Below are 26,053 nucleotides of genomic sequence, written 5' to 3'. Positions count from 1 at the left end.
AGTTATCAGATGCACCACAGAGCTTATATATTTCGACCTACTCCAAACTTCTAAGGTGGATGAGATCAACAGGACTACTAGATTGGGGCAAGGGGAAGTGTGAATGGTAGTACACAAGTCAAAAATGGTACAAGCCAGACAGTACATGATTCACACACACACACACACACACACACACACACACACACACACACACACACACACACACACACACACACACGCACACACATGCACACACACGCATGCACACACACACACACACACACACACACACACACACACACACACACACACACACACACACACACGCACACACACACACTCACTTGCCAGTATTGGGATTGGAACTCCTGCCTATCTAGTTATGTTTGCTATAGTGTTACTCAGTTACCACATGCACTCCAGAGGTTACTGAACTTTCACATGACCAAAGCTGCTGATATCTGCACAGCTGAGGTAAAGTATTACATGTGGCAGAAAATCTGCTTTCTGTTCTACCCTTGCATTGTGCTAGTTCTTTCTGTCTTGCACTTCAAATAGCATTATGGCTTGGCATGTCACCAGGTTATAGTATCAAGAAATGTGGCACACCTGGGAGCTGTCAGCAGTACTTGTTCATCACAGAAGTAGCCCCCGCACTTACTCGTTATGTCCAACCCTCCTGGAATGATTGAAGGGCTGTTTTCTGTGCTTTTACCCATTAACCTGGTGCACTTGTCCATTCTGAGACACTGTTGCAACTGCCTCATGTACACAGACAACCCTCCCCTCTAAACTCTATACACTCAGACTTGTGAGAGTTACCCATATATCACCCAATGTGGACATATGCATTCTCCATCAAAGACTGGACTAGCAGGTCAAGAGGATAAGATCAATACCTGCACCACACCATGTGGGACACATAGCTTACCATGACACCCACTTTGACAGCCATGATATACAGTGGAAAGCCACACACCCACCTTCACAGAGGCACTCAATGGACAGTTATACAAACAGCACAGACCAGCAAGACAGACACCCACTCAGACACTGCAACATGGCACATGCCAAGGGACACATATTTAACCTACACAGTGTGTCCCTCAACCTAAGCTCCTAAGGCTAACCACCTTCCACAATACAGTGATCATGGGTAACTCAATACTGAGGCACACACATATCCCACTCACTAAGTTGAATATGGAGCAGGTAACAGTTAAACATCTATCATGTGCCAGCATCCAACACATGACACAGCCAGTCCTGGCACTCCACAACAACTACGAGTATTCCTCTGTATCCTTGTGGTTGTGAGTGAATTGGAACACACCTCCCTGGACTACATGACAAGAGACATGGTTGAACTCTCTGATTATGTGGTCCAGCAGGTGTGACAGCAGCCCTGAGCAGTGTACTGCCATCACCCGGAATGATGCTGCGGTACTATCAACAGATGATTGACTGCAACATTGGCTTATGTGTTTTGTGTCATTCTCAGGGGGATCCAGTACCTTTTTCCTTGGGATGACATGATTGACAGAACCAAATGACTTGCCACAAATGTCTTACATCTGTCAGCGCTGGGTTTCTAGGTACTGGCTAAGTGTCTTGCCACCCTTATGATGCTTTATTAGGCAGTGTTCCTAATGTAATTACCACCATAACAGCTAGACATGTATGCGATCTGAGGGTCATGCTGCTCAACAGTAGACATGTAACTGTCAAGATGCAGTCACTCAAAGCACTCGGAGTGGAGGACACATCTGTTGTAATGGAGAGGTGGTTCACAGCAGCAGACAGCAGCCTTGCAGTATCAGGCTATGATGCATTCCACAGTTGTCAACCCCCAAACATGGACCACACCTCCACAGGTGGTGTTGTCTCCATATTCATTATGGATAGGAATATCTCCAGACTAGTATCCCAGCATAATGCATTAGATATTCATCCGGTACAACTGTCTTGGGGTAATAGTGCAAGCCAGACCATAGCCTGCTATGGGTCCACATCTATGACTCTAGACTGTCAATGCACATTCCTCAACACACTGCCATTTATGATGGTCCAACACAACACTCACTTAGTATGAGACTTCAACTACCCCTCCATCACCTGGGGAAAGTAGCCAAGTGCCAGTAGAGTGGCACAACACTACCTGGGATTCATTATTTCCAATGCCCTGGATCAGCTCATACTGACCCTCGGTAGAGGATGCAACAACCTTGACCTGTTTTGACTACTAAAATATGGGACTGTTGCTCATCCACAGTTGTCAATCCCTGCATGATGAGATCCACATAGGCTGTAATCAACATGGAACTCAACATGTCAGCCCCAGCCCCCACAAAGGTAACCACCTTGCAAAACCTCTTCAAAACTATCTTTGAAGCCATGAAAACAGGGGTGGATGACTTCACTGCACCCATGGCAATGGCAAATAGTTGCATGATTGTGGAATCATACACATATACACTGTACAAACAGGTACATGAATGCATGGTACTAGCCAGAGTCAACACAACCCAGACACTGTCCTCCAAACACTGGGAGACAATGTGATGGTCCCCTGCCATTACCAAAGTGTACAACAGAAGGAGGACACTGTTGCAGAGAAAGATGGTGTTGCATGACTGTTGAACTCCCTTATTAGCCACAAACACAATGTGGGATCCCTCATGGAATCCCCTACAGGCATCTATGATTACAGACATGCAGCAGACACTGGCGACAATCATAACAGCCTTTGACAGTTACATCAACCACCTCCACAGCATTAAACACAAGTGCTGTGAGTTACTACACAATGTTAATACCTATCCTGAGACAACAGATATTGGCTACAGTCTTGGTAACACATTCAGTGCCAGTTTTACCCCTCTCTCCCCCCCACAAGTGAAGTGCTGAGTAAATGTGTTCTCATGTGCTCTATCCTGATTCTGTTCTAGGCATCTCTGTGTCACCAGGATGTGGCCCTGCAGCAAGACCAAGGGATATGGTAGTGTGGTAACACACCCACCATGTCATAGGCAGGGTACAACTGCATTTGCCCAGAATTCCCCAGTCTGTAACACAGTGATTTCATATGCTTCACAGATTTTTACACAGGTATATGTTGATTTACAACATCTGCTGTAGAGGGATATTCATCAACTAAATACACTGAGACTACTATTCATACACACACACACACACACACACACACACACACACACACACACACACACACACACACACACACACACACACACACACACACTTGCCCGTACTGAGTTTCGAACCCCTACTTATCTATGTATTGCTACTACAGTATTATACATTTATTGCATGCACCAAGGAGCTTATAAGATGGATGTTGTCCCAAGGTGCTTCAAAGGTGAGGAACATCACCAGCCCTTGTAAATACTGGCATTAGGTGATTTAGTGGGTGAGAGATTTCACAAAATATTTTACCTTACACACACATTTACATTTGCCAGGAGAGAGATTCAAACCTCTATCTAACCATGTTTTCAGACCTTTATGTTAAGCATTTACCACATGCACCACTGACCTTACATGGTTTAGGGGTCCCAACAGGTACTTGTAAGATGAATGATATCTGCAGGACTGCTAAAGTCAGGCACTGAGAAGTGTACTGGGTATAAATGGGGCCAAAATCTTTAAGGTATGAATACATATATAGATATATACACACTTGCCAGGAATAAGATTCAAACCCCTACATATGTAGTTATTGTGACTACATGGTTACATATTTATTACCTGTGCCACAGAGCTTATAGGTAAAACAGTGTCCAAGCATACCTCTAAGGTGAGTGACATCAGCAGCCCTTGTAAAGTACTAGACTTTGAAATGTACTGGCTGTGTATGGACACAAAATAACTCAGCCTACAGATATACACACACAAAAACAGACATGCTTTTACAATTGCCAGTACTGAGATTAGAACTCCCACATAAGTAGTGTTTTGCACTACAATATCACAAAGTTATCATGAGCGCCATGGAGCTTATATATTGGTGAGCTGTCCAAAGGTATCTTTGAAGGTGAGTGACATAAGCAGCAGTGCTAAAGGAGGGGTAAGGGAAGTTTAGTGAGTGTGAATGGCCACAACATCATGTTTCTCCAAAGACACACACACTCTCACACAAACACACACATTTTCACAGTTTCCAGGTCTGGGATTAGAGCTCCTACCTATCTAGGTTGCTACACTATAGCATTGCACAGTTATCACAAGAACCACAGAACATATATATATATATATATATATATATATATATATATATATATATATATAAGAGCTGTCCAAAGGTATCTTTGAAGGTGAGTGGCATCAGTAGCAGTGCTAAAGAAGGGGTAAGGGAAGTGTAGTGAGTGTGAATGACCACAAAATCATGTCTCTCCAAAGACACACACACTCTCTCACACAAACACACACATTTTCACAGTTATCAGGACATTGTTTAGAACTCTTACCTAACTAGTTTGCTACACTGCAGTATTACGCACTTACCACAAGTGCCACAGAGCTTATAGGGCTGCAAGTTGCCCAAAGGGTTATTTCAGGGTGACTGACATCAGCAGGCATGCTAAAGTAGGGCAATGGGAAGTGCAATGAGTGTGAATGGCCTCAAACACATTCATCTAGAAACACACAGTCACATACAAACAACTTTATATTTGACAGGACTGAGATTACAGCTGCTACATGGATACTTATTTGTATTATAGTGTTACATAGTTATCACAAGCACCACTGAGACTATAGGGCTGAGGGCTAACCAAATGAATTTCTACAGTGAATGGCATCGTCACATCATGTGATATAGGCCAATGGGATGTGTACTGGGTGGTAAAGGCCTCATAATTGGATTCTCTCTCTGTCACTTTCTGCCTCTATCCCACGTCTCTGTGTGTGTATATTTGACATATTATATTATGTTGGCCTTAGATATGTGTGAGTATTCCTATCCAGTGTGTGTGTGTGTGTGTGTGTGTGTGTGTGTGTGTGTGTGTGTGTGTGTGTGTGTGTGTGTGTGTGTGTGTGTGTGTGTGTGTGTGTGTGTGTGTGTGTGTGTGTGTGTGTGTGTGTGTGTGTGTGTGTGTGTGCATATGAAGTATCAATGGTGTACAATTTGGTGTGTGTGCACGGACATCTGTGAATAACAGATATCTATAGTCCACTGTGTTTTCAGACATGAGCTTCATTTCTCTAAGTGTAGGAGCATGCCCAGTAGGACATTCTATATTGAGTGTGTACATCCATTCCAGGGAGAGTTGTACTCCAGTTCAGGGTTTTGTGTGCTACAGCTACACATAGCAACCTGTTTCTGCTGGATATCTGTAGATAGGTTGCCAATATGGAGACATAATAGGTGTAACATACGGGGGATACTGTAACTATTGCTGTCTGTGCTGCATGTGTAACATGGTTGGTTGTAGCATAGGTTTTCTGACATTAGTACTGTTTTATACTGTGCTGTATCATACCATCAACTACTGACAGTTACCATTCTTTGCTCACAATTATTTACCAGGGAAATACAAGATGAAGGAAGCTGAGACCAATATTCTGAGGCATATAGACTACACATTCTGGCACACTACTGCCATTGTGGAGGGGTAGCTACAGACAATAGACTGCTGGTTCTGTGTAAATGGTCCCAGTACGTTGTTAGTATGCTGGCTGGGGATCCCCTCCTTGTGCTTTTCTCAACTTAATAGAATGGCCATAGCCTGCTGAGGCCATACCTCTCAGCTGTACAAATACACCCAGGTTATCCAGAGGCAGGACTCATATATCTGGTCAGTTTACCTTCATATTATGGTTTACAAGCAGTTTTGTGGCTATTCATTCATGGGTTTGAAGTCAGGGTGTAGTATGTGCAGACATTAGAGGTTCAGACTTCACACACTCCATGACATCCATGCTTCTACACCCCCCCCCCTGTTATTCTCTCCTCTGCTCAACATTATGAAAGCAATATCTCAGAGGTATTTCTATAACTGGGCCTTTATCCCAGTAGTATTTATGGCCTGGTCCACAGTCCTTGCAGTAGGACATGGGGAGCCATGCTACTGGCATTTGTCAGCATGGCCTTGCATTTGTTTTCTGTTTACTGTGTTAGGTTGTTAGTTAGGACCCCTGACATTCTGTACATTGGCACTATGAGGGAGGCAAGGGCCTTTGCCAGAGGACTGTAGACCAGTTGGGAGTGCTGCAGGCCATCTGTAGCCAGCCAGTGCATTCTGTCACTCACATCTTCCCAGGCTGCAAGCCAGTGGATTACCATGGGGTGACAGTGATAAGTGGTTGAGGTGTTCCTGTGAATCCTTCCTGCTCATACTGATCCATGAGTCCGGATGTGGTCAGGCTGCTGCTTACAGCTAGGGGCACACCTTCATGGGACACCTATTCAGTATGCAGCATCATGTATGTATTCCCATACAAAGATGGGTTCATGCTGTACTCATTCCCTACAGCAATATGGCCTGTGATAAACATGTGGCTGATGGTGGGGTGAGCTGGTTGCATGTGTGATATGCAAGCTACTGGCACCTGACTCACAGACATACCTGAGACATTCCCCTTATGCTGGCTTGCATGTGGACATGGGCAGCCTGTCATTAATTTATTACTGTGCCTTTTGTGGTCTGCCAGTGATTGGCCAGACTACCAGTATTCCATACTAGAGGGACAACTAATGTGATGCTAATCTCTATGTGTAATTCCAAGGTCGAGTGCAGTTGACAGTTATTTTATATGTACTCTGTGTAGGTTACTTCCACCTATGTAGTGTTTCTATGTATGGGCCCTTGTTCATGGCATGTCCAGCTTTCTGATGGTGACAGATATTGACATCTGGACAGAGTGAGTATGTACAACTGCTGACATGGGTGTAGCTGAGAAGCAGTGTGGTTGGCACTGCAGTTGTTGGAACATGGCCTTGTCAACCACTGTACTGTACCTAGGCCACTGAGACACAACCATCCAGGCCCAGATATTGACCACTTCCAGGCAATATTAAACACACAACACACTTACCACACTGAACCCTGCATGTTGCACACATGCAACAATATAGATTGGGACAACTCTGGCAATCTGTGCTCCAGTGATATTACTCCTCCAGCTTACATGTTACTGTATTTCTACATGGGATTGTGGGGTGAGGAGTCCACACCTGAAGAGTTTAAACATTTTCAATGACTGTACTGGTATTTTGTTTACTCTGTTGGTTTCCATTTCATATTGTATTGTGACCTATCATACAGACAAGAGGCATATCAGTAGAGTACACATGTTAGATTTTAATGGAATAAATTTCAGTTTCAGACTTCTTACCTTTCAGAACTAAAATGCAACTGCCAGACCTGTTGTGGCATGACTGTGTAGGTCTGGTGGGGGGCTGTTCACCATTGCCATCATTTGTGGGCCTTAGCCCGGCCTTTCTTTATGGTCATCTACACCTGTCCTGCTGGGTAAGGCTGGTGGTGGGTATGTGACCCTTATTGACATCCATGTGTGTGTGACCTATTGACACCCACAGTTATTTGGGCCATCACATGTACTGCGGTGGGGGTTGTCACCTTGTGTAGTACTGCCTAGCATGTTGACACCAGTATTTGTTCTGGATTTCCTGCTGACCCATATAGCTGTCAGCTGTATGTTGCTATCCCATTCAGCTACCCAATTCTCTTGTATGCTTGCATCCATACCATACATACAATTATCAGAACATACTACTCCATTCAGAGCCAAAAGAGGGGAACCCATCCCAGTGGATACCAAGGTATGTGTAGAATGTTCCTGTCCACTCCTTGTTGCTGGCCAATATTGAGGACTGTGCTGGAGGGCTGACTATGTCAGATGCACGTAGTATAATCCCTATACGTCGTATAGCACAGGTAGTGTCATATTTGGCATCCCTTTTACTGTATGTGCGAGTCGGAGAGATGTATCAGTCCCTGAGTCCCTACAGTGTCAGTATGTGTGCTATGTGTTGACTCTTTGCCAAGGCCTGGGCATACTGAGCATGCCTTTTTCTGCATACAAGGGCAGGCTCCCGGAAGTTCCTCCTCTGAGGCCCTCTGTGCTGGCCTTAGCAATGGTGGGGGGCTGTGTGGCCCTGCCCCGTGCTGCTCCTGCTGCAGCTGTTTTTGCAGGATCATATTGTGTAGCATGGCAAATAGAATGAACATTTGTGTACATGTAGCTGGAGAGTACTGCAAGGCTCCACCGGATATGTCAGGGTAGAGGAACTGTGACTTGAGCATCCCAAACACATGCTGTACAATGATCCTGGTTTGTGCGTGTGCCTCATTATGGTGTTCTTGTTCGGGTGTGTGTGCATTTCTGATGGGTGTCATCAGCCACGGCTCCAGTGCATAGCCAGCATCCCCCACTAGATGACCATATGGGATGTCACCCCCTGGCAAACCCCTGATACAGCTGTGAGCAATGCCAGATGTGGGAGTCATGATAGCTTCCAGGGCTGCCAGCACACATGTTCATGATAATGCCTGGGGCATCGCGCATGACCTGGCAGTTGATGGAGGGGAAGTCCTTGCGGTTTATGTAGACCCTACCCCACTCGCCGGGTGGTGCTTTGATGTGGATGTGTGTGCAGTCTATAGCACTACCTCAGGGTATTCTGCTATACGGTGGAAGACACACATACTTTTGGTCAATGCCTCATGGGTGTTGGGAAAATATATGTGCTCATTGGCATATGGTGTCATGGCATCCAGGAACTGGTGGAGTACCCTGGATGCTGATGCCTGTGAGACTCCCATGCTATCCCCAGTTGGTCTTTGAAAGGTATTTGTGGCTAGTATTCTTAAGCCTACACATACCTTGGTATCCACTGGGATGGGTTCCCCTCTATTAGTTCTGTGTGTGAGGTGTGGCTGGCACAGCTCAACAATTTGCTGTAGAATGTCCCTGTCCACCCCATAGTGCTCCACTATCTCTAGCTCATGTAGGCCCTGGTAGGTTACCCTGGGTCTGTACACTCTTCTCCTCCTCCTCACTGTGAGTCAGTTGTCAGCATTCTCTGCCTCACCACACTTAGTCTCTAGCACATATTGATGGAGTAAAGCAGCAGCAACCTCTAACATTTTTAGTTAGTTTTGCCAGTTAAAAAACCCCCATCTGTGTACACCAGTGGTATAGAGTTTGTGGGAAAAAACAGTCTGAAAGGTGTTTCCATAATTTATAGTAGTGTGCTGGGCTGCTGCATATGTTATTGGCTGATTCTGATACATACCACCAGCCAGTTATGCTAGCTCTCCTTGATTGCCTTCCTACTGCTGTTTCCACTTCCCAGTTCCTCCCTATTTAAGCCCCGAGGTGCGCCACGCATACCCAGTGCTGAAATGTAAACAGTGCTGCCATTTCCTCTTTCTTTTTTGTTTATGTTTAAAACCCTTTGTGCAATGTACACATCCGTTTAGGCTATGTACACACTGCTCAGGCATATCTGACACAACCACTTCCTTAGCTGTGCTTAGCTAAGGGCAAACAGGGGTCACAGAGCTTCAATGAGCTTACAGCAAGCATGACACACCCCCTTATGAAGTCATTCAACTCTTAGACTTGCACTGTTGTATTGCTGCACCTACACGGTTAGGTACAAGGTGACAGTTTGAAGAAATATGTGATTCAGTATAACTCCCCTTATTAGCATACTCCAGTGTGTAGGTCATAAGTTACTGCACTAAAATTGACCCTTTCCCTTTGACAACCATTGTTCCCTGGTATTGTTTACATTCTGCATGCCATTGACTATAATGGTAAAATGCAGATTTAACTTAAAATTGAGTTTTCCCATTTTTTTTTATTTTTGGCCCAGTCCCATTTGCACATTGCTGCCTTATACTTAAATTTCCGAGACTGGCCAAAAAAAAGTTTAATTTTCATAATAATTAATCAATTTTTAATGCTGATGGCCTTATATTTGGACATTGGCATGTCTAATGTACATAATGTATGCTTTTTCATGAGATGTCATGCCTCCGTTTTGTCAGTTGCAGAAATGTACTCAGTTATTTTCTGTATTCATTTCTGCACTGACACTGTTCTAGAATGGAAACCTGGCAGCTTGGTGAATCATTAAATCACCTCATTTGCATGGTTTTCACCAGCAAATGAGGAGATTTACATGCCGCATGGTTTTCAGAGCTAGAACAGTGTAGGGCCGCTCGTGCATGTGAAAACGGCACTATCCTAAATAGCTCGGCGGCCATTTTTCATGCAGGAGCTCTTACACTGTTCCTGCAAGGAAAATCGGGCTTCCTGAATCTTGGGGCATGTGTTTAAAAAATATATATGTAAAAAGTATATACTTGAACACAAAAATACACATACATATATATATAAACACTTATGTGCATAAATATAATGGAATTCACCAGTGCTTAAGAGGTCTATCTATAAGAAAAGGCTTAAGTGAGACTTTATCGTTTAAGCCATAGGCTTTATCAGCCTGCATCCTAATAATCCATTGAGTGTCTTTCTTTTCTGTCAGATTTTTAAGATTGCCTAATCCAGCACTATGATGAATAAGTTCTATAGCTAAAAATAAAAACTATGAGTAGAGCCATGACTAAGTATATATCTGGCTAGAGCATTACTTTCATCTTTGTTTAGTGCATACAAATGTTCACTCATGCACTCTCTTAACATAGGATTAGTCTTGCCTATACAGCAGGCAGGGCATTTCATGCAAGAAGCCAGTTATACCAAATCTCTAGTTCTGCAGTCAGCATAGTGTTTGAACTCATATAAAACACTAGTAGTAGGATGAACGAACCTATTGCTATTAAACATGTATGAACAGTGGTTACAGTTCCTGCAACTAAAAGTTCCCTTTCACGGTGATGTAACTCTCCTCACATCCTTGTCCCTGTCATTGTAACAATCTCTTCAATGATTTGTTATTTCTATACAAAAAACTAGGATGGGCACCCACAGCCTCTAGCACCTTCTCATCTGTAGTGATTTGTGGGTTGCCTAATAAATAATGTCAAACATGCATTTGCAGAAGCCCTCCTTAAGCATTTTAATGTAAGTCTACAGGTTATGTTCCTGAATTCTGGCACCTCTCTACAGGAGTGGACCCATCACTGTCTCTGGAAAATTCAGGCCTATCGGCTTTATGAGTCTGATTTGTAAAGCTATGGAATACATCATTAAAAATCTCATTAGGCTCAACCCACAACAGTCTGACTTCATATAAGGCAGAATGTGCCAGCTAAACATTTTCAGTTTCTTTGAGGACTCACAAGCAGTGTACAATGTTCTCACTGTTCATGTTGCTTATCTCTATCTGGTCAAGGCATTTCACGTGAGGGATTGCAAAAAAGTTATCAGCCTTAAGCATTCATCCTTATGTGGAAAGATGAGTAGCCAACTGACTTAATGATAGAATGCACATTGTCCACGTAGAACATGCCTCTTCAAGCACAGAGAAGTTGGCACCCCCAAGATCTGTGCATGGTCCCCTCCTCCTTGGCATTTATTTCTTGTACCTTAAAAATATATCTTTGATTGATAAAATTTGCCTACAATTGTAAACTGAGCGTAACTGTCAAACTTTCTGATGATACACTCACCCTTCAAAATGCGGTAACACCAGTACATCCCTGGTGTATACATAAAGGGCTGAAACTAAATGTCAACAAATTTAACATTATTCTTTTTAAGAAACAGCAAATCATTGCAGCCTACGGCACTGATATTACCCCATTATCAAGCAAAACAGGGATTAGTGATCCTGTAGACTCCTGAGGGGAAATATGTGCCTTAAGAACCACCTCCTTAGGGATCCTGTTATCCTGGGCCTCCCCTTTTCTCAGAAAGTCAAATAGTCCAGCCCACCCTTCCAGAGATCTTAACCTACATCGTGACCTATATAATAAAAAATGAGGATATGTTTGTGTCCCAGTGTCTCCTCTGCTATAGAATAGACTTTCTCTTCAAGTCAAACTCTGTGATTCCTTATCTTCCTTCAGATGTAACTTGGACAACTGAATGGGTAGCATTAAATTTATAATGGAAAATACTGGCCTTACCCTTATTGAAAAGGGTGGACAGTAATTTGGCAAGGTGCACATGGCCACTGGACTGAATGCTTTCTATATCTTATGATCCTATAATCCTATGAATGTCAGCTTGTTTACATTTAAAGGCAATTTGTTCCAGAGATGAGGTAGACATTGGATAATATATATTTTCTGGATTATGTTTTATTTATATGCTGGTATAGATTTACATCCTTATTTATAGTGCTTGTCTTGTGGATGTGAGAGAGATCAAGGAGGGTTGGGTACTTAATGGCTTGAAATGCAAGGCATAGATCTCCATGGAGGCATCTGTAAGAGATGGAGTATAGGGACAGGGCATCAAACTTGTCTTTTTAGCCAAAGGTATTTTGACCAGTCATCTCTTTTAATTAGGAACTTCTGGGGTCGTTCTTGCTGTGTGATATGTATGGATGGGTGCATGTTGAAGGGGGTAGTGCACATTAAAATAACTTTACACATGGATAAGATGTCATTAGATATCAGCTGTGCTAGACAGAAAGATTTCCTAACTACTGATGTAACATTTAATAAAAGACATAGAGTTGACTAAAGAGCTGAGATTCCTGACTACTGTGTCTGTTTGAAGTTGGATAATGGCTCTGATGTAAATTGCTAATGAGAGATTTTGACTAAATGTGACAATTATTCACTTTTTTGTATTAAAATTTAGCCTTTTTTTTCAGTGCACCATTGGTTTAAAGATTAGTTTTTGCGTAGCAAATCTATATGCAGGGTGATCAGACAACTGCACCTAACGTGCAGTCATCAGCAAACCTAGTTAGTCACAGGGTGTAGGTATGTAGTTTGCAGGTTGGAGAGGTATATGCCAAAAAGGAAAGTTCCTACCAAGAGTCCTGAGGTACACCACTAGGTATCTTCTTACTTTCTGAGGTAGCATCTGCCACCCTAACTATGTGGGTTCTATCTTTCAGCCAGTTTGCTATCCACCTTACCATGTAATGGCCACTATTTACATCTCATAGTAGTTTGCAATATCAGCATGGGGGGTTTTGTCAAATACCTTGGCCAGCTCGAGAAAGGTTTTATGCACCAAATGACCATTATCTACTGTCTCTGTGATCTCCTCAAAATATTAACTAAATTAAGTAGACATGACCTGTACCTGACAAATACATAGTATTAAGGGCCCAGCTATATTATGTTTTTGACATTTTTAATGAAATCTGATAAGATGCATTCCATGGATTTGCAAATTATACTGATTATGCTGATGAGTCTATAGATCCCTGGGTCTGTGGTAGGGAAGCCTTTATGACAGGGGTCCTATAACAGCAGGTATGCATATTTCAGGATCAGACTTAAGTTAAATAAGTTCATGAAGGATTTCATGAGGGCATATTTAAGGTTATTTATTAGACATACAGAAAAAAATGTCTGCACCCATGGAAGTGGTATTTTTTAGTTTTTGAAAATGTATTCAGGGCATATTCCTTGTTGATATTAAAATATGTAAAGGATCAGGGACTCGATTTGCAAAACTATGATCACTGTTTCTGGGGTAAAGGTAACATTAAATTTATCTTGAAGAAAAACAATGTGTGGCTCAGAGAGCCGGAGTATACCAATTCACAACTGCAGACACAAGGTTAAAAATAGATAAAAAAGTCAGAAGTTACTAAAATAACTTTATTAAGCACTCTTAAGTGCTTTTGTCCTATTCTCAAATCAAATGGACATCATCAGAACAAAGTAAAATTAAGTTGTTTGGTTAAATACCTCACATAACTAAGTAAAAAGAATTTAAAAACATAGGCACATAAAATGGCTGAACTGGCTCAGTAGTACACTAAAACACATAAAGGGAATAAAAAGAGGTAGTACAAAAGTGATAACCTATAGTGAACAATAATAAAAATAATGAATTAAAGTCTAGCAGCCCTCATTTTTAGTCATGGATAAATAGAAATGTAGTTATTCATGCCTGGTTTGCGGGTGGTGTCCAACCTGATCTGCCAATACAATTCTTTATATTCTAGGGTGGTTTCCCTAGTGCCAAGCATAAACTGGGCTCAACAATGTCCAAGATCTTCAATAAAAACTTCTTAATATGATCACAGCATAGAATGCTTGTACATAACATTTTTTTAAATGTTTCTTTCTACTATCATATAAATGCTCATAAATTCTCTTTTTGAGAGTACATTCAGTCTTGCTGATGTAGATAGAATACAGGGCAAGAGTCACATTTTGCTAAGTATGCAACTCTACTCATGTTACAGTTGCCCTCAAGAAAACTGAACTTTGTCAGACAAAATGTTGCTCAAAGTTATACTGTCTCCTTGAAATATATAGGAACAATTCACTTCTCTCACATTTGATTATGCCCTTTTTATCTCTGGTATTCTCATTTTTGATGGTTGAACATCATTCCAACATTGTCTTTAAATTTTTTGCTGGATTTATGGAGAAACACAGGTAGTTTCCCCAAATTGTTAAGGACATGCACATTAGTTCTGAAAATGTTCCAGTTACTCCAAATGATATTGGAACCTTATGTGTTGTCCCCTGGTATTTTAAACTGAAGGCCTTGTCTCAAAATTTGAGGTTTATTCTGTCAGCAGATATGTCTGTGTTGATCAGACTATCAAATTTGTTTCCAAGTAAAGGTTTGAACTTAGAAGTTTTACTGTCCGACAGTTCTTTAATGATTTTATCCAAAAGGCGAACATGATATCTCCTCTATAAATATATTCCTTAGTTTGTTGGTCTCAATTTTAAAAAGTGCATCATCAAAGACCATGTGGGACAGCCTTTCAGCAGCCCATCCTTCTGATAATAGGGATGAAAACTTGTGTACTGTAATTAAGAGTTACTGAAGTTGGGTTTGTGGTGAATACTGGATACAAATCTGCCTTCTGTTATGTAAATGGTGGCATCCAAATAGTTTACAAATTTTTCATTGTAGATGTAGGTGAACTTTATTAATTCAGTAGTAGAATTTAAATACCTGGCAAATTGTTCCACCATTTAATTTGGTCCATTCCATAAAATGAGAATGTCGTCCAGGTACCTGAGGTATAATTTGCAGGAGGAGAAGGAGTAATTGCCTTTAAAGATAAAAATAGTTTCCAAGTATACAGGACAAGATTATCAAAAGTTGGAGCACAAGATGCTCCAAAGGTAACATCCCAAATCTGCTTGTAAAATTCTGCTTCAAAGAATCAAAAATTATTGTCTAAAACCAAATGCATGAGTTTGGTGAGCACTCTAATGTCCTTTCCTGTTAAAAAAAGCATACTGAAGGAGTATTTCAGCAAAAAAGTTCAAACCAGTGTCTTGAGGTACACAGGTGAAGAAGATTCTGATCTAGTTTTTTTACCTTGTGGCAGCAGATATGAATTGGTACATTCCGGTTCCGTGAGCCCCATGATGTTGTTCTTATTGGTATTATTTGCATGAAAGTTAGCTTCTCGTTTGTGGTTACTAAATTTATCTTCAAATATATTAGCAATGCCTTTTGGGTCACAGTGGGTGAAACCATTTTGGATTACTTCTATACACTGTTTGATGCTATTCCTTAAATTTCTGATATAACAAAAAAAAAAAAGATTTAGAATTATCCTTAGTATGCTAGCTTCATTTCATGTTTTGCTTTGAGATTCCTGACAGTCATTTTTAGTACTTTGGCTGTTTTTGATATTGTCTTTAAAATGGGTAGATTTTGAGTTCTTATATGATTTTAGACGCTACTTTCTTTTTGTTATAGAGATTATTTTTACTGGTGGACTTCCAACATTGTTTGTTTTTAAATTTCCCATTATATTTGGTGCTAGTGAAGGTTGCCAGATTTGAACAATTTTTCATGTGGGAGTTGAACTTTGTTGAATAAGTAGTAGCTGAGGATGAACAGGGGACTGATTATATTGCAAACATTTTGAGAACTTATCATAAAGTTTAAGTTAATATTTTATCAACCTTTATGGATTTATTTTATGGATTTACTATGGTCATCCAATCCACCACAAGAATAGACAAAGTAGCCAAAAAGGAATTGACCTTTGACTGGATACCAACAAATAGGCCTACCCTCTCCTATCAGTCTGGTTGCATAGGTATCACCATAACAAATAAGCAGCTTACAATCTAATAAGAAGCAAAAAAAAAAACATTTTAACACCATCAATTTCTTATCAACACTACAAACCTGTAATTGCACAGCTCTAAAACTACTTCCCCTAGAGGAAATAGTTCAATTATTTAACATCACCTTTTTAGATATCTTAAATACACACGTACCTCCCAGAACCATTAAAACCAAGTCAAAGACTGCTCCTTGGTTAAGTAAGGAAAGTAGGTCACTACTAATAACCAGAGACAAAGCCTGAAACCACAGGCATTCTACCAGGTGCCTAGCTTCAAGACAATCATACTTAGAGCTCCAGAATAAAGCCAAAAAATCTATTAAACAAGACAAGATTAATTACTGCCAAAAGATATAAAGGAAACATAAAAAAAATCTCAAAATTTCTGGGCAGCCATTAGCAATATTCTCCATCCAGAAAAATCAATCACACCCTTCCCATCAACTAATAACACTATTGAAAATATAGCTGCCCAATTCAACAAATACTTCACAGAAACCATACTTGCTTTATCTAATCTTCAGAACTCCTGCCCTTTCACTGAACTACCCAAGACAATCATCAATAACAACTCCTTTATTTTTCAGTCAGTCTCTATTAAAAACATAAAAAAAATTACTTAAAAACTAAATCCAACAACCTTAGCTGCAGACAGACTTTCAGCAGAATTTCTGCAAATTACTGCCAACTCAATAGCCTATCCTGCAATCATCCTTATCAATTGATCTTTGTCCAAAAATAAAATACCTGAAATCTGGAATATCTCCCACATAATATCCCTACACAAAGGCAGTAAATCTACAGAACTGACTAATTATCATCCTATAGCCATACTATCCCTTCTATCCAATGTCTTAGAAAGATGTGTTCATAAACAAGTTATCAATCACTTACACACACACAAACTCTTATCAAACACTAAGGATGGCTTTCATCCTTTGCATACTACTGCTTTTCACCAATACCAATATAGTAAACCAGCACAGAAACAACAGGAAATTTGTATCAGCTTTCTTTCTCAACCTTTCTAAGATGTTTGACATGGTCACAGATAGTAAACTTATACAAATTCTTTCTGAGTTTAATATCAGTCAACCCACTATCCCTTCATTCCAAAGCTATTTATCAGGTCACCAGCAGGCTGTCCAACTGCAGAATGACCTTCCCCTCTTCTTCCAGTGACAATAGGAGTTCCTCAAGGCTCCATTATAGGACCCCTTCTCTTCTAACTTTTTGCTAACAATATCCATTCTTTCTCTCTTCACTCATCCTTTATCCAATATGCAGATGACTCTACCTTACTCTGTTCTGTGTCCTCTCTACAGGAACTCCATTCAATCACACAACATTCCTTTCTCTCAATAGAACCATGGCTCACTAACTCCCAGCTAATTCTAAACCCTAACAAAGCAAAACGTCTACTGTTTAACCTAACAAGATCCACCACAGCTAGCTCCTACTTCAATCATCAGCATCATCCTCATCATCATCAGCTCCCTTTATCCCATTTTTTTCTACATGGGGTTGGGGTATCATGTTAACTATTACCAACTGTCTCGATTCAGTGCCACACTCCTGCCTTCTTCAACAATCATGCCTGACTGTCACAGATCTTCTTTCACATAATCCAGCCACCATTTAGGTGGACATCCTCACTTCCTCTTACCTTTTTCCTGTCTGTCCCAAATCTTATAGGGTCATAGGTTTATACTAGGCTATCTGCCCTAAGGCATTTATAAGCCTAGCCCAAAGTTTTGTGGCTTACGCCACCCCTTATATGAAAAAAATACTGTGCCCATTAGTTTGTTGTGCCTCTGTCCAGCAGTGACACAGAGATGATTCCTGGGGTAGTCTATGACAGAACCTCACCAGATTGTCTTCTGCTTTTCTACACATGCACCCAAGCCACCATAATCTGTTCTCCTTAATCTTTTTTGCAATTGGAGATACTTTGGCTTCTGTTCTTATGTTGTCATGTCTTCATTTGTACCACAGTGTGCATCCTACCACCTTTCTCAGGCACTTAATTTCCATCACCTCTAGCTTCTTCAACTGTTCTGCCTTTACTGCCCAGGTTTCTGTACTATACAGTAGTAGTGGCTGTACTACTGTCTTGTACACCTTACTTTTCAGCTTCTTTGTCATTCTTCTGTCATAGACTACACATGATACTCTATGCCAGTTGACTGCAGCCCCTCTGATTCTAGCTTTGACCTCTTCATTCAGACTACCCTACTCCTCAACCACCCCTCCCAGATACTTGAAGCTGTTTACCTGTTCCACTATCTTCCCTTCTATCTCTGTTCTAAGCTTCTTCTGATTTCCCCAATTTTCTGCCATGACCACTGTCTTATCTGTGCTTAGTTTCATCCCATGTGCCTTCAGATTTGCATTCCATTCTCCTATCCTTTGCTGAAGTTCTATTTCAGAGTCTGCCTGTACTGCCACATTGTCTGCATACAGCAGCTTTGTTGATCCATCCCTCCAACCTGTTTGCTAATGTAGTCCATCACCAGTATGGACGCCAGTAGGTTCAGAGCCGAACCCTGATGTGCACCCACATCTACTGGGAACCCCTCTGTGAGGCTGAACTCTGTTCATACCTGAGTCACTGGGTCCTTGTACATAGCATGCACTAATTGCACCAATGTTTCTGGTACTTCAAACCATTGCAGTACTGCCCAGATCAGCTTTCTTGGGCTTTGTCATATGCTTTCTCCAAGTCTAGGAATGCCCAGTTGGACTGTCTCCTCATCTCTAGCTTCTTCTCATGTATCTGTCTCAATGCAAACATTGGGTCAATTGTGCTGCATCCTGATCTGAATTTGAACTGCTCATCTCCTCTCTTACATTCTACTGCTCTGTGTATTCGTTTATCAATCACCTTCTATAGAACGTTCATGCAATGTGGTAGGGGTTTGATGCTGTTGTACTGGCCATAGTTGTGGCTGTCCCCTTTGTTCTTGTACACCGGCACAAGTATGCTTATTCTCCAGTTATCTGGGAAATGCCTTTCTCTCCACACTGCTATTAGTACCCTCAGGAGTCATTTCTCCCCTATCTCACCCAGCACTTTATTATATCTGCTGTGACCTCATCTGAGCCTGCTGTTTTCCCTGACTTCATCTTCCTTAGTGCTGTTCTTACTTCTTCTAAGGTGGGCTCCTCTTCTCTTATTGTAGGCTGTTTCTGGGGCAGTACAGCTTCTGTGGGATTTTCTTCATTTAGAAGCTGCTAGAAATACTCCTTCCATCTGCCTTTGATGTCCTGCGGACTGGTGAGGAGGTTGTTGCTGGTATCCCTTATGAAGGCTGTCTGACTATTTTCTTTATCTTTCTGCATTTGCCTTGCAACCTGATGTAGTTTCTTTGTGCCCCTTACTGAGTCACTTTCCAGAAGTTGGTACAGTGTCTCCAGTGCCCTATTATTTTATATTGCAACTTCTTTGTTAGCCAACCAGTAGTCCTTCCTAGCCTGGTCAGTCTTTTCTATTTCCCACTTCTTCCTGCATTCCTTCTTTCTTTTAATGACTTTCTAGACTTCTGCATTCCACCACCAGCTTTCCTTATGTACCTTATTTTCATACCTGGCTTGGCCACGTACCTTTTCTGTAGTTCTAACATATGCTGTTTTTAGGTGCTGTCACTCTTCTTCAACTACACTTATTTCCTCCCCTTCTTGGGCTGCTAGAGCCCTGAGTAATTCCCTGAACTGTTGTACTTTCTCTCCAGTCAACATCCAGGTCCTCAGCCTGGTCTCTGTTGACCTAAGAGCCTTATCTGACCACTGCTCGCAGCTGATTGTGGCAACTAGTGGCTTATGCTGTGGGCTGACTGTTTCACTGGGGATGACTTTGCAATCGTGGATTCTACCCCAGTGCCTTTTTATTAGTAGGAGGAAGTCTACCCGAGTTGCATGTTGGCTACTCTTGTATGTGATCTTGTGACTGTCTCTCTTTCTGAACCAAGTGTTGGATACTATCAAGCTGTTTGCCAGACAGAAGTCTGGAATGGCTTCTCCTTCCTTATTCCTGTTGCCCCACCCATGTGGATCAAGGCAGTCCATATCCTGTTCTGTCTGTCCCAATATGTGTATTCATGTCAACCAATATCAGCGTCAATTCATGTTGTCCTGCTTTATCTAGTAGGTCCTGCAACTGCTGTCTGAATGCACTCTTTTCCTCACTATCACAACCCTGCTGTCGGTCATAGGCTGAGATTATGAACACTGCCCTATCATTATACTAGAGTCTGATTGCAATGAGTCTGTCATTAATTCTGATGATATCCCTCACTGCCTTCTGAAGCCTCTCTCCCACCACAATTCCTACACCATTTCTAGCCTGTTCTCCACCTGAATAGTAGAATCTGGATCCCAAGCCAATTGGCTTTGTTCCACTGCTCTTCCATCTTGTCTCTTGGATACATAGGATGTCCAACCTCCTCCGTATCATCATGTCATCTACTTCCAAGCTGTGTCCTGTCAGTGAACCTACATTACGCATAGCAATTCTCTGTTCATGTTTGGCAGGTTGGTTGGTTTTCCATCCAGATTTTGCTCAACAGAGCTTTCCCAGGTACCCAGGCTGAGCAACTAGACACCAACCAACCAGTAGCTTATTGACCCAGGAATGCTGGGCTTTATGGTGGGTGCACACTGGCCAATAGGGGCACATATACCCCTTCCACCATTAGCAAGGGTCCCTGGCATGAGTCAGAGTAGGTCAGTTCCTCAACCAACTTATCACTGGTAACTACCCATGCCCATTTTTGGTGACATTAGTAAACATGACCGAATCACCTAGAGCCATATTTTATACCTTCTTCAATATTATGTCCAAAAACAAAAGCATAATTTCTCTTGTTACTCAAACTAAACTTCTAAGAGAAGAAATCAACTGTAATATGACATTTGGCATCCATATCTCCCAGACCATAAAGAAAGTGCATAAGAAATTGGGCCTTCTATATAGAAATAAATAATTCCTCACTAAACAGGCCAAATCCACCATTACACATACCCATCTCTTATGTACACTGCTATATGCCCCCTAAATACTCACAAACTTGAGAAAGACTGAAATGGCCAAACTTGACTCCTGCTACAACAAAATAGCCAGGTTTGCCACAGACTCTCCTTTCAGGACACATCATTATTCAGCTCTTAAGCAGTTCAGTTGACTTGAATGGGATGGGAGGGTGGCCTAATGATTAAGGTGTTTGCCTTACAAACACAAGGTGCAGGGTTTGAGTCTCACAAGGGATAATTGGCTAGGCTTAAAATGGCTCGCAAGGGCAGCTAGCTTAGTACTAACCTATGAACCTATGAACCTATGAACTATCCCAGCTCCTTCTCTATAACCAATTGACCATTGCCCACAAAATTCTTCACTCACCTGACAAAACCCCCGCTCTTCAAAATCTGATAATTCCACAATCAAATAATAGAACACTATACTCTAGTTATTGATGACTATTACAGGTAACTAAAGCCAACAACTTAGCTGGTGATTCTTTCTTCTCCAACTTCATATCTAAAGAATGGAACACCTGCTCCACAATATAGTATCCCAATCTTCCTTAACAAACTTTAAACATATGCTAGCTCATGTGGCAAATACTTGGCTACATTCCTGTTCTAGCCCAGAATAATCCATCCTCAAGATTTAATGTCTTTAACCCACTCATACCAGTAATACTACAAAACTAATTGCCTCTGTATTCTGAATTCTGAGAGTATGATTCTCATCTATGTAGACCATATGTAAAACTATATATCAACATGACTGTGAACTTCCATTATATAGTAACTCTCAAACCTAGGGCTATTATGTAATACCACAACAGGTCTTGTATCACACTCACTATGGTTAAGTTTATGGATGCTATTAGGTCATCTCAGACCACAAATTACCTAGCTTATAAATCACATTTTTGTATATATTATATCATGTAGCTGTCATCAACTGTAACTCCTGTCATACTTTCTGCATTGCGATATTGTATATTGTATGCTATATATTGTTTGGTTTAATCTGCCTAAATTAATATTCAAAATCTTGTTTAATTTGCTTAATTTGATATTCAAAAATGTTCTTCAAACCGTAATTTGAATTGCATTTGTAAATTGCACCTATATCTTGTAGTTATATGTGAAGCTTTTCTCCCCAGGCTTCCGCTGAAAAAGGACCTGTGTCTAGTATAATAATAATAAAAGTATGTTTGTCTGTTTGAATTCAGTTAGGTTAGTATTGTTCACTATGAAGGAGTTTGAGATATTAAAAGATGAAATCACTAATTTGTGGTTGGATTTAACTCAGAATGCCACAGCAGTGGAACATCTGGGGTCTATATTGTTAAGGAAGAGGTCTAGAATGTTCCATCCCTTACTACACTATTTTGCTATTCATTATAGGGAATTATCATTTATTAAAGTCAGGAAGCTTTGGGCAGAACCAACTTTTGAGATATGGATGCCCCAGTTTTATTACTGACTAATTGAAATCACGCCTCATTAATGTTTTTTATTATTGTCCTTGTGTGTTTTGTGATTGGTAAAGTCCAAGTTACAAATTTGTTTCCTATATATGTGTTCCCTGAGTTCCCTGGCTCTTAGTAATTAGTATCCTTGTTAAAATGGAAGTACATACAGATGGTGGTAGAATGCATTTCAGGAAGTGTGGTAAAAGCTGGGGTCACTATCTCTCAACCTTTTAGCACAAGAAATCTCAACAAAGCCTAAAATAATGGGGGAAAAATACCCAAAAATAAGGACAGATTTTAAATATTGTTCTTATAAAGTTTTAAAGTTGCTAAAATAACCAGATCCATGTTAGCATGTGTTTTCTGAAGGATGTGAAGTCTGAAACTGTGTCATTATTTTGAGACTTCAATATTCAGTGATTTGCCAAAAATACAGATTTTGAGGACTAGACCAAAAATATGAGAACAAAATCTAGACAGTCTGTGAAAATCTGGACAGTTGAGAGGTATGCTGGGGTGACATAGCTGCAGGAGTTCACATTGCCCCTTGAACAATGCTCTGTACAGTATGCTGTGAAATTAAAGACTTTGGAGAAAAAAAATCATTGGTATGAAAACTGTGCATTATGGTTGTCTAACCCACCCAATTTTGGGTGGGAGTGAGGCTATTACTATATGTCAATATTATGAAGATGTGGGAGTATTGTAAGAAATGGGACCCTTGTTAGTGAAATGGAACTTTGGTCAACATCATGGAAGTCTGTGTTGTCCATCTCTGAGCTGATGTTCCATGGTAGGGGCTGTTCTATTTGTTGACAGTGGTCTTCTAATTAGTATGGAATGTTTTTATCACAGATGGTAAGCTTGGGTGGAGACTTGGGAGTTGCATTTGTTGACAGTGGGCTAGATAGGGCAGACAGGTATTAATTGAGAATAAGACCAATGTCTCCAATCTCTGACTGTGTATATGTAGAAAGAAGCTGTGATGCTAAGTTTAAATAGGAGGATGGATGGGGAGGAAGGCATAATGACAGACAGCATGGGATACTAATTACTAGTGGGGGGAGGAAGAAACAAGCCAAGTAACACTGATATTTTACAGACTGAGTATGGGGGTGAGCAGCTGAAGGCATCTTATATTAAGAGGAGAGGATGGTGAGGCTAGCTGTAGATGTTGTTTGCAAGCATAGGTTAGAGACTGTCATTTACTAGCAGATGAATTGTGGAAAGAGCAGAGTGTTTGATGCTGATGAGTAATTAAATGGAGGACATTTTCACTGTAGATCAGCAAGTGGGGAGGGTGTACTGATCATTAGTTAAATACTGTTTACATGGGGGGGAGGTAGTCACAGTACCAGTTAGTTCTGTACCAGGGGGAAGGAAAGGAGTGGCTACCACACTGTAAAATGCATGGGTCATTAAATGGCAATGATGCACTGTGTAGCTGCATCCTGGTGGGACTCCTCTGAAGGCAGCAGTGTGGCCGAATCTATATATGTTAGTTTTTCCTGCCATGCTCTGAACAACCCATTTGTAGCAACAAAGGTGTTTTGGAACTGCTTACCTCCCCCTGCAGCACATCTGTAGATGCAATATTCATGGTCCTAGTACACTGGCAATAGAAGGTGTCTCTGGATCATGATTCTCCTTGACACAACATCCAGTGTACATATTAGAAAACTAGAATAATGGATTTCTGGTAAGCATAAGTGATTCACATGTCTTATCCTATGTCACTTCTATTAAACAATTTGTGTAAAATGGGTAGCATATGCATCAAGAATGACAACAGCTTTTTAAATACAAAAGTCCATCCGGTTATATTATTTCTCTACTGCTGTTCAGCATTCATTGTAAGCATTTTCTGGGAAATATGTACTGTATTTCAAATATTAAAAATTAAACGTTTTTTAGAGATTATGCAACAGATTCAAAAGAACACATTAAAATAAAAGTATAATGACTGTACAGAATAAGGATCCTTGGTCTCCTGAATTTAGATATTAAATATTCCATTAACATAAGTACATACGTTTTGTTTAAAATTATTATTATATGTTTATTAACATGTTATTTTATTCTTTCTAGGTATTGCATATCAACAAATGGCAGTAAGGAAACAGTAAATATGCACCGAATACAAATGAATAAATCAGCTTCTGAGAGTTTGGAAGAAGTGCAGTTCTGTTTTCCATCTATAGAGGGATCGTGTATAAAAAATAACCTTCTGCCATCAGTTTCTGTTGTCATATATACATTTTTGACTGGAATTATACTGACAGCTCTTTGTGGAAATCTTCTGGTGATTATATCTGTCTCCCACTTCAGACAACTTCACTCTCCTACCAACTTTTTGACACTTTCACTGGCTTTTACAGATTTTTTTGTAGGTTCACTTATCCTACCTTTTAGCATGATACGATCCATTGAAGCATGTTGGTATTTTGGCAGCATATTTTGTAAAGTCCACTCAGTATTAGATTCAGCTTTTACAACCGTTTCTGTTTTACATCTCTGTTTTATCTCCATTGATCGTTACTTTGCCATATGTGATCCCCTACATTATTCATCAAAAATCACATTTCCTGTAACAGCAATGTTCTTGTCTGTGTGTTGGGCAGTACCTACATGCTTTGGCTTTAGTTTGGTTTTCTCAAGCAAGAATTTAGATGAGGCAACTTTGGCTTCTTTTTACTGTAAAAATTTGTGTATTGTAATTTTTGATAAAATGTGGTCTTTAATTACATCACTCTTGGTCTTTTTTATACCATTCACATTAATGAGTGGTATATACAGTAAGATATTTGCTGTAGCCAGAAATCACTCTGCAGCCATTAACAACACAGCAGCCAATATCACCACTAACACAGAAAAACACAGCAGTGGGTTACACAATGTAGAAACAAAAGCAGCAAAAACATTAGGACTGATAACAGGTGCATTTTTGTTTTGCTGGTTACCTTTTCCTGTTATATTAGTACTTAATTCTTTGTTCAATGTTTCAGTATCTTCATTTATTTATGAAACCTTTAGTTGGCTAGCATATTCCAATTCTGCATGTAATCCAATAATATATGGATATTTTTATCCATGGTTTCGGACAGCATTTAAAACAATTTTATCTGGGAAAATATTTACTAGAGCATCTTCTTGTATTAATTTGTTTCCTGGAAATCATTAGCACACAATTCTGCTCAATACAGTACAATGCAGTTTGACAGCAGTATGCAATTGCCTTCAAGTTTTAACTTGCCACTAGAGAATCTTAATTTATATTATTGGCTATAACTAGCCATTCGTGGCTGGTAGGTTTTCTGGATTTGCCTGTTAATACTAAAGAACCAACGCTTTGATTAAATATGTTAACAAGATAACACAGCATTTTATTGCA

The 26,053-nt window shown here is 40.6% G+C and overlaps 1 protein-coding gene across 1 annotated transcript in view; it reads left to right on the top strand.

Annotated features, from left to right (window-relative positions):
- LOC122797536 (trace amine-associated receptor 4-like) overlaps positions 1–25,843 on the top strand; it is a 131,098-nt gene extending 105,255 nt beyond the window's left edge. The window contains exon 3 of the mRNA XM_044066168.1: positions 24,751–25,843. Coding sequence (XP_043922103.1) covers positions 24,751–25,843 — 1,093 coding nt within the window. The remainder of the gene's footprint in view (positions 1–24,750) is intronic.
- Positions 25,844–26,053: the final 210 nt, after the last annotated feature.

Source organism: Protopterus annectens, chromosome 1.part0 (assembly GCF_019279795.1).
Source record: "Protopterus annectens isolate FY-2018-M chromosome 1.part0, PAN1.0, whole genome shotgun sequence".
Lineage (NCBI taxonomy): Eukaryota > Metazoa > Chordata > Ceratodontiformes > Protopteridae > Protopterus > Protopterus annectens.
Note: the sequence above shows the minus strand (reverse complement) of the source record. Positions and strands in the feature narration are given on the sequence as shown.